At 41.4% G+C, this 15,194-nt stretch overlaps 1 protein-coding gene across 3 annotated transcripts in view; it reads left to right on the forward strand.

The window, feature by feature from the left end:
• Positions 1 to 15,194, forward strand: part of NIBAN1 (niban apoptosis regulator 1) — a 70,032-nt gene that overhangs the window by 19,299 nt on the left and 35,539 nt on the right. The window contains exons 1-4 of one of the 3 annotated variants that reach the window (XM_049809470.1): positions 4,626 to 4,746; positions 11,849 to 11,979; positions 13,399 to 13,530; positions 14,221 to 14,335. In XM_049809470.1, coding sequence (XP_049665427.1) covers positions 4,626 to 4,746; positions 11,849 to 11,979; positions 13,399 to 13,530; positions 14,221 to 14,335 — 499 coding nt within the window. Of the gene's footprint in view, positions 1 to 4,625; positions 4,747 to 11,645; positions 11,726 to 11,848; positions 11,980 to 13,398; positions 13,531 to 14,220; positions 14,336 to 15,194 lie in introns of those variants that run through there. The other 2 variants (XM_049809472.1, XM_049809471.1) reach the window with 2 other exon arrangements.

A 15,194-nucleotide genomic window follows, 5' to 3' on the forward strand; every position in this document is an offset into this window, starting at 1 on the left:
TTACTGGCACTGGCAGGTTGTAGGAAGAGCAGACCTGGTGAATGTGAAGGCAGTCCTTCATCTTTGATACTGCTGCAGTTGCAGAAAGTTAGGGGTTGTCTTGATTTTTACTTGACCTCTTTTCAGGATTAAATTTCCAGAATGAATTCTGAGTTTGCTAGCAGAGGGTATACTTTTATTAGTCTGGTGCCAACTTTAATCCAGAAGAATCAAAGGCATAAACTCTGCCAAGTAAGGAATGATTGATTAAGTTTAATGGGTCCTTTTAGCTTTGCAAAAATACCCCAAAATGTTTGGATCACTTTATTTCCTTCTTTTACAGTGCTTTGGAAATACTGGGATTTTGATTATGGCCTTGCTCAACTTTGGATAGGAGAAAAGAGAGAAAAGGACACCACTGGCAGGTCTCCCATGTTGAGAAGTCCCAGGCAGCCAGAGGGCCATCTCCTGTCTTCTGTTTGCTTGTTCCCCTTTTATTTTCTTTTCATGCCCTTTTGCCTCATTTTCTCTGCTCCTGTCCATGGATTGTCCCTGGACTAAATTTAGCAGGGGCTTTAGGAGCAGTTGCATTGGTTTCATGAGGCAAAGGAAGACCTCCTTTGCTCTGTTGCAGCCAGTCCTGTTTCCTTTGCACCCGTTTCACAGCTGGAAGAGAGCAAAAGTCTGCGTCCTAACCCAAACTGGGGCTTTTGGGTGGTAGCAGCTGCTACAGTAGAGGCTGAGTAAAGTGTGAGTGAGAAAACCAGACGTACTCATTCAGACAAAGATGGTTTTGAAGGATGAGAGGAGACTTGGTTGAGGTCTCTGTTCACAGCTGAGCATCAATGTGTCTTCCTCCCTCTGTGTCAAAGCAGACATTTCTGTAGCTTTGAAGAACCCCAGATCCAGGTGGCTAATGCTCTGGTACCACTTCTTGGTGTTTCTCAACTAACCTGAATTATAAAGCTTATCTGTTGCATCACAGAGCTGTATTTTCCCTTCCCTTTCTGTAATATTCACAGAAAAAGAGACTGTTCTACATGAGATTTGGTGAGCAGATTCATGTAATAATTATACGCTTGTTTTCTAAACTCAACCTTAATTGATGCTTTTTTGCAGCCGTGGGAAGAAATGTCCTTCCCCACAGGACGAGGTGCCAACGCTTCCTCCCGTCTCTTCTCCAGAATTAAAAAATCAGTGAACAGTGTGGTTTTGCTGGCTGGGAGATGCTATCATCCACGGAGAAGTAGAGAAGGGTTTGTTTGTAAAAGGAGAGACTTTTAATTGCATGAATATAGACCCTTTAAAGCTTGGAAGTATTTCTTGCAAAGTGTGAATGCAGTCATTTTTTAATCAATTTATTTCTAAAGATTTAGCAAACATGTTTAAGGATATTATCTTATTTTTCTGAACCTGAGAACAGACTATCAGCAAGGAGAATTTGTCTAGTTTGGCTTAGTTAAGTCATAGAAAGATTAACCATATATTAGGAAAAATCATTTAGAAATGCCAGAACTGAGAAACATTCATCTACTGATTTATTTTGCCAGCTTAAAACGACTAGTCCACCCTGGTTGCTGTTCTGCAGCTGTTGGGTGTACATATGAATGGATGATATGATGGAAATATTTTTTCAGTATGTTTAATACATATGCAAAACAGGTTACTCAAAGTCATAGTGACTAATTCTGGCTTTACCAGGGCAAGGACGCAGGCTATCTGCTGGGACCATGACATTGCACCCTATGGCTTAGTGCTGTGAAACAACATTTTTGTCTTGCAGGTTGTGTGACCCCTGAACCATTCCTACTGTAGCATCTTTATGGCCAGCATGGTCCATGTAGTGTCAGAAAGTGGTCCCATTGTATCACCATGCTTTGTAAAAACAAAATATATGATATAGTAAAGAGATTTTGAAATGATGCTTCATTCAAACTTCTAGGTTTTATAAAGTAAGTCCTCCCATCCTCTCTCCAATAATGTTTTGCTGTGACAACAGTTAAATTTTCTTGCATTCATCTTGCAGTATTATAGCATGAAATTAATGAGAACCTGAAGCAAATGACTAAAAATGCACTACAAATGAAATATTTTCCCGTTTTTGTTGTCCAAGCTTAATGTAAAGTAGGAGGTGGGGTAAAAAAATCCTTAGGATGTGAACTGCACTTTACATATTCCTCTTCCTGTAATATAAAGTTTTATTAGAAGCTTAATTAGATATCTATTTTAATTTGTATGTCCTTTTTAAAAAAGGGGGAAGAGCAATAAAATTGATTCTTGATTTTCACAAAGAGTTGTCTCTTTGTCCATCTAAAGACCTATGTTGTCAGCTACATCTAACAGGGTTAAATAGTTCTGTCTCCTTTGCTATGTGGAATACACATCTGTGATTTTTTTTCTCCCTCTGCATAATGAAGGTTGCAGCACAAGCATCACTGTGGTTTTGACTTGAAAGAACTTCCTGGGTGCTGTAGCAGAGATCCAATTTTAAAAATACATATTTACCAAGAAAGCAACGTGTCAGAAGAGCACAAGAGGAGGTTACCTGAGAGATTACAACAGCAAAAGGCTTTTGCCATCTCATAAGATGGAAATGGGAAGGAGACCATGGCCAAGACTGCTCCTCTAATGTACACCTCCCAGGGAGAATATGTGTGTGTTCCTTGCAGTCCACCTCCAAACGTCCTTCCATGGCTGCTGCCCCACATAGGACCAAGGCAAGGTGGTGTTGGCACAAGCTAAGAAAAATAGATGAAATTGGAAAATGGCCCCAAGTGACATATTGGTGACATGTGTATGACCTTGGGCTATAGATCAGTGCTTCAAAAATCTGAACGGTGCTAGTTGTTTGCATTAAAATGTCTGTATATACCCAGTTGGCCTTTTGGGGTTCAAAATGGCAAGGAGGAGCTCTGAGGCTGAAACTATTTCCTTCAATAAAATTAAGAGACATTGCTGTGGTCTTGGAAAGCCACTAAAATAAACACCCATACTTTGAGACCTCTGCTAATTTAGTTCAGGGATTAATCTTGGTTTTATACCTCTTTTTTGCATGTAGGCTAGCTGAAATACTGTCCTTTACAAATCATGACACTTACTCATTTTCAGTGTATATGAGAGCCAAAAGAGAATCAAACCCCTTACGATTTGGTAAGAAAAATTGCAAAGAAAGGGGACCCGACAGCACCCTTATTCTCATTTTGTTACCCATATGTAGCCCTTTTCCATTTTGTGGGGTTTGTGTGTTTGTTGAAGAGAAATGGAATAAAATATTACCACAGGATAATGGCCTTCTGCTACAGTGCTTAAAAAGTGATGCCTTCAGGGGAAACCTGCTACTCTGAGAAGTCCATCTGGGTTGACTTACGCTAGACTGGTGGTGAAAGGACTTATAATGTAAAGGGAATAAAGGGAACTTTAAGACTAAGGCAAGGCAACCTCAACATAAATGAGGCCCTGCATGGAAAGACGTGTATGTGTACTCATAACTATGTCCAATGTCATATATGCCTTTGAGTAATTTTGTAATAGGTCTGTCTAGTATGGCATAATTTTGGAAACATAATTAAGAAAAAAGAAATGAGTAAAAATATCTCCTAGATATATATGAGCACACTCCAGGCATTGCACAGAATTAATCTTGTGTAGGTCTGTGTGTCTGTATAAATATATATATTCAGAAAAACCTTCAACTAGTATCATGAAGATGGTTATTTCTGTTATCTCTATCTCTGATGTGAGAATTGTTTTCGTTATTTTATCTTGTGGCTAGTCGGGCATTGAAGTGACTGGCTGCAAAGCCTGTCACCTGAAAGGGAGAGAAGAGACAATACATCATCATAATTTAAAGGGTGATGTGGCACTGGCTTACATTTTTGGAAAGCTGTTTAAATGTACCCAAGAAACGTTCTTGTACGACCTACCATGATGTGTAACGTGATGCTGACATTGGAGAAAGCTGCTCAAGACATGCCTGGTGTCTTTCCCCATTAGTGGCTCAGCTTGTGGATCAGGGAGTTGAAAAAAACTCCCAAACTTGAAAACTATTGACCTTCACTAAATTAACTTAATACAGAGCATAGTTTAGCTTCTTGTGGCCCCCAGGAATTAGACTGTGTTCACTTGTTTTATTAAATCCCTAGTTCTTCCAATGCTGTGAAATAAGCTTATAAATAAAGGATTGTCAGACCTTATTCTTGTTGAATTTGACCATGAGTAATTGTTTCTAGACAGAGCATTGCTGCTTCTAACCCCATTACCAATAAAGGATAAATTTCAGCAGCCTTAAGGATAAGCTTATCTGACAGTGTTAATCAAACCCTTGTCTCGCATTGAGCTTGTTTCTGCTTGATTAACCACAAGCTTTAACCTTTATGTAATTCATGATTATTAGGATTTTTTTTAATCTGACAAGTGCAAAGGCAACTCGTGAAATCTTGTTTCTCCCCTAAATAATGATTCGGCAACAGGAGCCTTGCAGAGCTGGCAGCTGGTGGCACCCGCTGTTTGATAGAGGAGTGCCTGATCTCACTGGTTGCAATTCAGGTGTTTTAAGGTTAAAATTCAAATCCTTCCCATTGTTTTCCCTATCCCCTGCTCCAGGTCTACATGTTTAGGAGGGCAATAGCACTGCCAATGGCTTCCTGATGTTTACTGCTTCTCCCCTCTGCAATGCTGGTGGAGCTGTTTGTGCAGGACCCGTCTCTGGCTGGAGAGGTTGTCCATCATTTTCCCTCAGCATGAGAGATGACACATGTATGGGAGAAGGTATGAAGAAGCTGGAGGCAGTGGTGTCCCCGGGCTGGCACACGTCTGTGACGTGCACACGGTGAAGGTGTAGATATACCCAATGGAGGCTACGTCTCTGTTTCAGTTGGGCACAAGATGTGTGCCACCCTGGCCCGTTGCTTTGCAATCATGGATTGATGCTAAAATACGTTCCCATGGGCATTTCTATCTTAACAGCAGGTGGTCTCAAATAAAATACCCTGGGAACCTGCAGTGCAGTCAGAGGGAATTGCGTGCTTCTTGCAAAGGACACAGCATGGAAATAGTGTGATTGCAATTGAGATATCCTCCAGAGAGTTTTGGGTTATAGCAGACACTTGTGAAGGCGTGGAAGATGCGCTGTTAGGATAATCGTGGTTAACCATAGATCAAAGGTGTGATAGACCTGTCTCTGCATTTCTGGAGAAGAATTTTCTTGATCCCAGTCTGGGAGGGAACAAAAAGGGGAAAGGAAACTTGGCTGTGGGAATGAGTCTCTGAGTTTGACCCAAGAGACAGTCTGTTTTTAAGCAGGATTAGTGCTCTGTGTTTTGCTCTGCATTTTTTAATAATGAGACAGTATTCAGAATTAATTCAAAATAGCAGGATCCATAGTTAAATCACAAGCTACTCTTAAGAAAACAAGCCTTTTTTTTAGAGTGTATGAGATCTGTCTCACTCACGTCTGCCTACTCCCTCTGAAACATGAGATGCTTATGAAGTTGCTCGAGAATAACATTATAGATATATAAATCTATTGAAATGTAGGGGATAATTGTGCAGGTGAGTATAAAATTAGGCTCATTTAGAGGAGCATTTGAGGAAGAGCTAAGTAGTCGAGTAAAATTGTAGAAAGGGAGCTCAACAAGGCTGGAACGGAGCCTGTTATTTTTGGCTCCTCCTTTGCAGTGGATCAAGTTTACTTGAACAACTTACAAATGTGTTTGTTTAGCTTGCCCTGAAAGAGAAGCTTCGCTTCTGGTGGAGAACAAATTTCACACCCACAGTCTCGGCTGACAAACTTGCTAAGAAATCTGGGGGTTTTTTTTCACAAGACAGCATTGACTTTCCCACTCATCCTATGGAGAAAATAGGCTAAGCACCCAAGGAGTGCTTATATGCTGAGACTTATGTAGAGGATGATCTGAGGTGTGATGGTATTATTCTCTCCTACACATTGAGTTTTGGATGACTAACTGGAATTTTACCAGTGTAATTCAGTGTCTGCATTGCAAATTGATGATTTGGGGGGATGTACACACCAGTGGAGTTACAGCATTATAATTTTTTTGAGAATAGTCTACATTAATACAAAACAAGGCTGAGAGTAAATAATTGGTTTCAATATTTTATCAGGTGCAAACCACGCTTTTCAGCATGTCTGAAAAGGAAGAGGGGTGACTCCACCAGAGACCTTCTTGATTTGGCTGAGCAAATGCAAACAAACCTGTGGAGAGGTGATTCAGCCAAATCAGAACTTGGGATTTGTGTCTGTCATCCCTTTTTGTCATAGCAGGTATTAAATCACGACTCACAAGTAATCAAGATACTGTTTCTATACATAAAGATCAAACTGAGCTATGCTTTCAACAACAAAGAGAGTATTTTATATTGTCTCCCTGTACGTGTAGAATAAAGCCTGGGAGCACTTGGATTTAAACGGTTTCTGGGTGGTACCATAAGTACTGCACAAGAAAGAAGACTGTAGGAAAGAGGGAATTGCTGGTAATTCCTGCTGCACTATGACGTGTTCCAGAGCACTGGAAGGTGGTGGGCACTGTTAGAGAGGATGTGCTAAAGAGAATTGCTTTCACAGGTTTTCTGGTTACCAGATGCATTTAATAAGTGATAATGATGTTTGAAATGAACAGGTGAATTCAGGAAGAGCAGCTTTTATGCACAGTATCACAGCAGAAGCAGCAGAGGCTGCTTCTTTCTTCACGGCAAGCATCCAACCCATTTCAGAGCTGCCAATACTGACATCTAGCTTTGCCAATTCACAGAGCTCAAGTAGAGCATCTACAATTTTTGATGTTTATCTCAATCAAAGGTTGCGTTTATCTTGGAACTTGGGATGAAGTCAACCCATGAGCCAAATGCTGAAATTATTTTGTTAACTCATTTTGCTGCTACCCTGACAGGCTATGAGAATAAGATTATATATCTGGATGGATGGATGGATGGATGGGTGGGTGGGTGGGTGGATGGACAGTAGTAATTTTAAAGCTCAGTACTGAATTTGCTGAATAACATTAAGGCATGCAGTATAGTTTATAATTTATCATTGAAAAGCATGTCCCCAGTAGTGGGTCTCACTCCTGGCTGGTGAAGCACATGTGAGTATGATCAACTGATCCTTTTATATTTACTTCTGACAGCTTTGCTTGTGGCGTTGTGGAAGAAATACAAAGACAAAGTCATTCATTCCTGTTCTGTCTCAGTACTGCACACTTGTTTGAAGTGCTGGGTGTACTGGCATTCAGCATGCACAATGCTTATTGTTTCTTTTAGGTCTTATTTTGTCTAGGGATTGCTTTGATACAGTAAATCATCTCCTTTTTTACAGTTCATGTCCCTTGGAGCGCAAAGTGTATTTTCCAATGGGCTTAAATGGTTTAAGAAGATAAATCCCCCAGACCTCCAAAGAGATTTGTATCGCTGATTGTGGTATTTTCTGAAAAGCCTGTTCAAAAGGTGCTGAGTGCAAGCAATTGTACTATGAAAAGGAAGGGTCATGGTCATCTTGCTATCCTTGGAAGGGTCACCTTACTACCAAACACCAATATTTAAGTGGAGTAACAACTTTTATGGCAGGTGTTTACCTCTTTCTCTTCCTAACTTCCAAATGACTGAAGTCCAGTGCGTGTAGGCAACCCCTCTCTTGTATGCCAGCCAAGAAGTTACTATTTTCTGACTTTTTTTTCTGCATTTTCCTGACCTGCATCCACACCAGCCACTTGGCAACATGTCGTTGAGAGTGGAGAACCATGGCAGGGCGAGCTAGCCAGGCTGTGCACAGCCATGCCACGAGGCTGAAAGCCAGTGGCTAGACCAGCAGAATTTCGTGGGACAATTTGCCAAAGAGTGCCGTTATTTTTTAAAGTTGTATGTCAGTTTATTTCAATAAAAGCAGTGAAACCCAAAATAAAAAGTTGGGTATTTGAGGACATGCTCTTGGTCTGAGATGGAGCTACATACAAGTGTCCAGCACAGGTGATGCATAGTTTAGAAGGTCAAAGGCAGTGGAGAAGCAAGAATAAACAAGTTGGGGGGAGGATTCTCAATTTCCAGTGGGACAACTGACAGATGTTTCTTGTTTCTCAGTGCAATGACATTTGGTTTTAGTCTTAAAAGACGTATCATAACTTGTGCTAAACTTTTGTGATTGAGTGCAAGGGTGGTTCAGCAGAACAGGAGATGCATCATGAAGCATTAGCAAAGTTTATTCTGGAGCAGGATCTAAACCTCAGCAAAGGGGAAATGGACCCTTGCTCAGTTAATTTGACAAATCCTTCCACCTCCATCACTATGGTCTTTTCCTGTTGGTAATTTGGGCTGCATGCAGACTTGTACTGGAGATGATCAAACTACATATTCTCCTAGGATAAACATCCTAGCTGTTGGGTTTTCGGTTACGTTAGGTAGGGGCTGAAGCTGCGCCGTAGCCAGACCAACCAAGTGGGAAAGTTGGCCTTGCTCCATATAAACAGCTCTGCCTAAGCAAGCCACGCTGAATTTGGCAAAGAATTAGGGGAACTCATTTTTCAACTGCCCTGGACTATTTTATCTCCAGTTGTCCCATGTTATCATTTCATGGGAATAGTTTCTATTACTCATGGCTGTTTCCATCATGTTTGTTTTCAGATAGTGTATTTTTATCTTTTGTAAACCAGAAGAGTTTAAAAATCCATCAGCAAACAATGCATCAAGGGTCTGTCCACTTCTCTTCCTACCCGCAGGTAGTGGTGCAATTCCTGTTGAGCCGAGCAGTGCAAGGCCAGGTCCCTGAGTAGTGCCACTAACAATCTTGTCAAAAAAACTTTTCTTCTAATTTTAAGAGGGGGGAGTATTTTTAATATGAAGATCCTTTACAACCAGTAGTGCAAAGACTGGAATAAACAGCCTGAAACACTTGCTCCTCAATTCATGTTTTGGTTGATCGTAAATATAGTCTGCATACAAAAATTATATTGCTGTCATATTTCTCACTTACATATATTATGAATTGCATAGTTCCTTTCTCTTCCGTCATTGTACTTTAAGCTGATCTAAGAAACGTTGACAGTGAAGAATCACACTTCTGAGCCGATTTAGCCATAATTGAAAGACTTTGCCAAAATTACAGGTATTTCCTGTGATTGTTGGGGTTTTTTTCCTCACACCAGAATTTTGTTCTTTGTCCCACTTCCTCTACAAATTTTTACTGCAGGATGCAGGCAGCAGTCAAGTGAGGTCCAGTGTCCCAGAGCCCTCCGTAACAGATTAAGAGGCCGCTTGCAAGCTGGAAAAGAAAAAGCTGTGGTGGAAAATAGGGGCAAACCCTGAGCAGGAAACTCCACCGGGGCTGGGGCCAACAACATCCTTCTGCTGGCAGGGACCAGAAGAAAAAAAAAAGTTATAAAGAAGGTTTTGGGAATCTTTGTCCTTATTTGGAGAATAAGTTTATGCCTATGCCCAAAGCAGGCTAATTTTTAAAAGGCTGTCAGATGGGCTGGGCTTTTCTGCTTCAGCCGCACCGGTTATCCTGCTATTACATGCAGCCACATCCTATAATTGGCAGGTGTCAAAAAATCTGGTCTCTTAAAACTGGAGGGTTGGAGTCCAGACTGTCACCTGGTGCTGTCCAACAAGTAAATCTGTGAAAAACTTTCATACCTGAAAACTTAACCCAGTCTCCTGACATCCCTCCCCAGCTTTGTGTAATGACTCTGCAAACACGGCAATCGGTGGAGCTGCCTCCTCCATGCACCTGGGCTGGGCTCAGAGGAGCGGCAGGTTTGTAACCTGGCTGTGTGTGTGGTTGGGAAGGGGCCAGAGGGGGGTAAAAGGGGCTTTCAGTGTAGTCGAAGGCAGTGATTCTGTTGGTGCTCAAGAAGGAGAAGGCTCCAGCTCACCTCTCTGAGCTGGTTACACAGGAGTAGCTGGAATGAAAGGTCATGTCAATATTGTCCCTAAACTTGAGAGATGCGTCAAGTTCTGTGCATCAAACTGAAAATAAAATTGCAGAAGCAGAGGAGCTGATGTATAGCTTTTTCTTTTGCGTGCATGTCCATGTAACTACAGTGATGTAAATGTAATTATCAGGAGGTTATAGAGTAATTAAATACCGTTGCTATCTGAGTTGATGAGATTACCTATAACACCCTAGTAACGTCCCACATTCAGAGCAAATCGGAGCTGGACCTGAAATAAGCACCTTACAAAATCTTTTGCCATTGCCCATCTCTGCGAACTCCTTGGCAAACTAGCTAATTTTCCACAGCACTCTTAGCCACACATATTTGGGTTTTTAAAATGGAAATAAGGTAGCCATTTTAAAATGGAAATAAGGGCTAAATCTTGGATGATAGCATCTTCTACACCAGAGCATCCCATGCACGTTCCCCCATAAAATCCCATGCGCTTACTCTCATAATGATCGACAACTTTTCTCTTTCTTTAACCATATTTAAAATTATTTAAGATGAAAAAAGGCATGAACATTCTGGGAACTGCACTGACATTTAAACCCCTTTTTTTTTTTTTGTGAGAAATGGCAATAAAATCAGTAGTAATCCAGGCAGTTTTGCATGGTTACTTTAGAAGGACTATGTTTCTATGCTTGAAACAGCAAATCTGTCAAGACCTCTCTCTGATTTCATCATAGCTGCTGCAGACTCAGGGCCCGTTGTATAAAATACAGAAACATCATGAAAACTCCCAGTGAATCCCTTTTGGTGGTAGTGCTGGTGAGTGGCTCAGAGGAGTTTGTCAATCTGGGAACATCCTTATAGGATGCAGGTGGTTCAGTTTTTCCAGGACCCTGGAGGTCACAGTGCTTCTTGCTGGTTCCCCTGTTAGGCCATTCAGGAGCGCTGAGTGCCAGTCCTGCTTTAGGAGTCCATGTGTGTAAAGGGTTCAAGAAATCTCTGTTTGGGTACTACCATTTTTTTGTCTTATACAGAAAATTTAGTATTTTTTCCCCAAGCAGAACAAAATAAAATTTTGAAAGCATCAAAATTGCTTGAGGCGTGAAATTACATTTCTCTGTTGTATGCTCAAAAAAACCCTTTCTCATGGGGCTTCTTAACACAAGGAAGAAAGGGATGTCTCCAGTATCCAGGACGGTTGGGATGCTATCTAGACCATAGTCCGGTTTTGTTTTTCGCATTGCCCCAGACTCTTTGAGTCACATATGTGCACACAGCTTTAACTTTTAGCTTTGCTTCCCTGTTGTCTGTAAAGTATTATTATTTCTTCGATGGGGTTAATGAGTTAATTACTTGTAAATTGCTTTGAGATTCTCAGAAATGAGACTGTCTGTGTTTATTGCTGTTATTGCTACAGATGAGATCTTGATCATAGCAAGACAATACAAGATTAGTGTTTATTGCAGCATGACTGAGTATCTGTTTACATTAAAACAAAGAAGAGACTGCAGTGCCCACATCTAGAAAATAACCTTTGTAGGAGCTTTGAGTCAGCTTTAACAATCTCACTATGTGATAAAATTGGCTAATACGGCTAAACATCAGCCGGTAACACTTGTCTGTTTCTTTGAAAACCTTATCAGCTCTCGAACACCCATGGCTCTGTGGTAGTAAGTTCCAGGGAGAGGCAGATACCATCTTTTCTTGGAGTAATGGATTTGGGGTATGTTTTGCCCACTCTTAGAAGGAAAAACGACATCCAAACCCCAGTGTTCCTGGACAAATTCCCTCTGCACTTGGTTTTCACAACAGCTGAATGCATCTCCAAGGGTTTCCTGATATGCTGTGCAGTAAGTGGCTGTTGGTACAGTTGGGCAATATTTTGGGTTGCTGGTGATAACTGCCTTGGTTCTGCTTTACAGTTTTTGAACGCATCTACATTAAGTACAGTTAAATCTCTATTTCTGCTTCAGGAAAAACAGAGGCCGTCATCAAAAACTTCAGCCCACACTACAGACGCCAGTATGCCGTGGCTTTCTGCAAGCACGTGCAGGATGAGCTGGAGCAGCACCGGGATTCCCAGTCTCGGTTCCTGAAAACCAAGGTAGGAGGGCATGTAAGCCCTTCCCCATCCTCAAGCTGCCATACAGCTCTGCTCTTCTGCATGAAATAATTAACGCATTAACTATTTAAACCACACATTTAGTAGTCATAATGTATAAAAACATGAGATGGAAGTGTATCAGCTACTGACTGGGCTTGGTTTTCTTGTTTTTCCCAGTGTTGAATGCCCTCAAGTAAAGTTAATAGGTGGTACAGATACTCAGAGCTTCTACAAATCAAACCCAAAGTATTTTTAGAGTTATTTAAATGTTTCTGCACAGCAGTGTACAAGAGTGTTCTTTCAGCTTGTTATACTGGATAGTTGAATACATAATAAATGTGTATCTAGGATATTTTACGCCTGTACTTTATTATTTATAACCTAAGTGTACACAATAGATTTGCAAATGCAGATGTTGGATTTGGTTCAGCTAGGTTTTAGATGGAAAAGTTGCATTTGGGTGCAGGTTTTAAAGTGAATTTTTGAAAACTCATCTTTGTTTTGGTCTTGTTTGGTTGTCTCATTGTAGCACAAGAAGAACCATGACACAAGTTTCTGGTACAAAGCATGCATTTCATCAAGGTAGAGCTGGACACTTGGGCAAAACTAGTTGCTTCCTGCTGATTGCAAGGTTTTGCAAGAATCTTGGGACAGAGATCATACATTCAGGGCAGAAATTTATCTAGGAAACTTAATTAACCCTTTCAGCCATGGCTACAGGGTTCCATAAAGAAGACGGCAATAATGCCCTCCGTGAAGTGAGCTATGGAGAGCTGGTTTTTATTAGAGAAGGAGAGACAAAAAAGAGACAAAAGTCTCTTTATTAGAGGTAAATGCAGAGAACCAGCCTTCGATATTAAGAAGACAGAACTCTAAATTTCTCGGCTGTATTGGAAATCACAGGTTTCCAATGCTCTTGAAATGAGTAGGGTAAGGCAATGAGGTGGGATGTAAAAGGTGGCATAATAGAAGAGCCGTGTCTTTCAGACAGATGTGTATCAGTTACAAGAGCACAGATGCAAAAGTGTTACAAAGAAATGAGAAATAATTTACTATTTTATAATAAAACTCTTTGCTGCATCAATGAATGTTTTTAATACGTAGTGGAAAATGGGAGACAATGAACTACAAGTCATCTTGCATTCAGCATCCCAACTGAAAGGTAAATAAGAACATCGCTGATTCAGAAATCTGGAAGTATTTGTGGAAGGCAGAGCTCTTCTGTTGCCTCCTCACCTCAGGCTACAAGAATTTGATTGTTTATGTAGTATCTGCCTGAATCAGAGATATGTTTATGATTCCAAATTGCATTTGAAGATTCCAAAGCCCTAGTAGCAGCCTTATAGAAGTGTAGAAATAAAAGAGTCAAGATGGTCAGTAATCCAGAGCCATTTCAAATCTCAAAAATTGTCTTTGTAGCCTCCAGTGGAAGCTGGGACAGTCTTATATGAAGCAGAACTGCTTCATTTTGCTGAGGATCTGAAGAAGTGGAAGGACAGATATGTTGTTATAAAAAATGACTACACTGTGGATTGCTTTGAAACTAAAGAGGTAAATGCTTCTTCCTCTTACGTTCTTCTACGCTTCCAAATATACTGGGTATCAAGCGAATTTGCCACTGCTGCTGCCTTTCTTTTAGCAATACTAGATGAAACCTTGTCCTCGGCGAGGCAGCTCCAGCCTTGCAGGGCTGTCTGGAAGCTCCATGGGGATGGCTGAGGGTACAACCAAGTGTTGGCCATATATGTTTGAAAGAACAAACAAATCATTTTAACAGCGCTTTGAACCTTCCTTTGCCTATCACAGAAAGCTGCTTATCTGTGTCATTGTAATACATCCCCATGCTTCTGCAGTTGGATTTTAAGTAGCAGGTTTTGGATGGCTCCAAGCTGACTACAGTGAACCTTTTTGTTTGGCAGCTGCCATAGTCAAACTAGTCCTGGCTGACAAATCAGACAAACAGAGGTTAGAAAAAAATCCAATCCCTTTCCCCTCTCTTCTGTCCCTGACTCTTCACCGTGGCTGATAAGCACTGAGAGGATATTTTTACACACGTTTTTTTACATTTAACCATGTTTTAGATTTGATGTACCTAGGGAATATATCCAAAATTCAGCCTGACAAAAAAAAAAATTCCCTTTGGGGAATATCCCCATGCATTAGCTTTGTCAATAAGTTGTGTATTTTATGTTTTCCCTCTCCCTAAATCTCTACTTGACTCCCTCTCTCTTGATTTTCCAGGCCTACCAGAAAGGAGCCAGCCCTAAATATCAAGTTCTTCCTGCAGGAGGCAAAGTACTGACTTCAGAAGAAGATTACAATTTGCTGTCTGATAAACATTTTCCAGATCCTGTTGGTAAGCCCTGCTCAACGCTGAACTGCCAAACCCCAGGCTCTGTTCCTTGCACAGACCTCTTCTGGGCAGGCTTTCAGGCTAGACTTTAAAATGGGGCAACAGAAGATGCATGCAGCCCTTTTCCTAAGTCAAAGCACAGCTCCAGAGTGGACGAACACAGAAGATGCTATAAGCTAACTTTCAGAGAAATGCTGGCTCCCTTTTTTTTTTCCAGCATCCCGGCACAAAGTCACTGGAAGCTGTGCAGAAGCAGGGCAGGAACCACACCACCATTGTTCCCGGGCTTTGTTAATATTCCTGGTTTATTTGTTTCCATTTTTAGATGCCAGCTGCCTGTGTTGACTCACAGTTGATAATAAGTCCCACAGAGAGGGCAGGAAGGTTGCTGCTTCTGAATTTGTTGTTTCTGGGATGGGAACCGCTGTGGTCCTGCCTGCCCCCACTCCACAAAGACAGAGAAAATTCGAGCTTTAAGGGAGCAGATCTCATGTTGCAGACTCAGATTTGGAAAATGGGATGCCACGTAAGGAAAGGGATAAGGGCAACATGTAGACAAGGATTTTTTTTTAAAGTCCTGTCTCATACCACTTAAAGTTATGACTGTTGGGAGGTGTCCCCCTTACACCCCTTTCCCAAGAAATAGTGTGATCAGAGGGTAGCATGGGGCAGCGGTGCCTGGAGGTGTCCTCTGTGTGTCACCACAGCTCCATGGGAGTTGGGCTTGAGCAACATGGGGCAGCCCAAGGCCACTTGCAGGCTTTCCATGGCTCTCCCTTCACAAAGAGTGGCTGAGTTAGTCTTTTATGGCCCTTCTCCCCTTCTGTGCAATGCTGAAGACCCTCTGAGATGAACCTCTTGC

Source organism: Accipiter gentilis, chromosome 8 (genome assembly GCF_929443795.1).
Source record: "Accipiter gentilis chromosome 8, bAccGen1.1, whole genome shotgun sequence".
NCBI lineage: Eukaryota > Metazoa > Chordata > Aves > Accipitriformes > Accipitridae > Astur > Astur gentilis.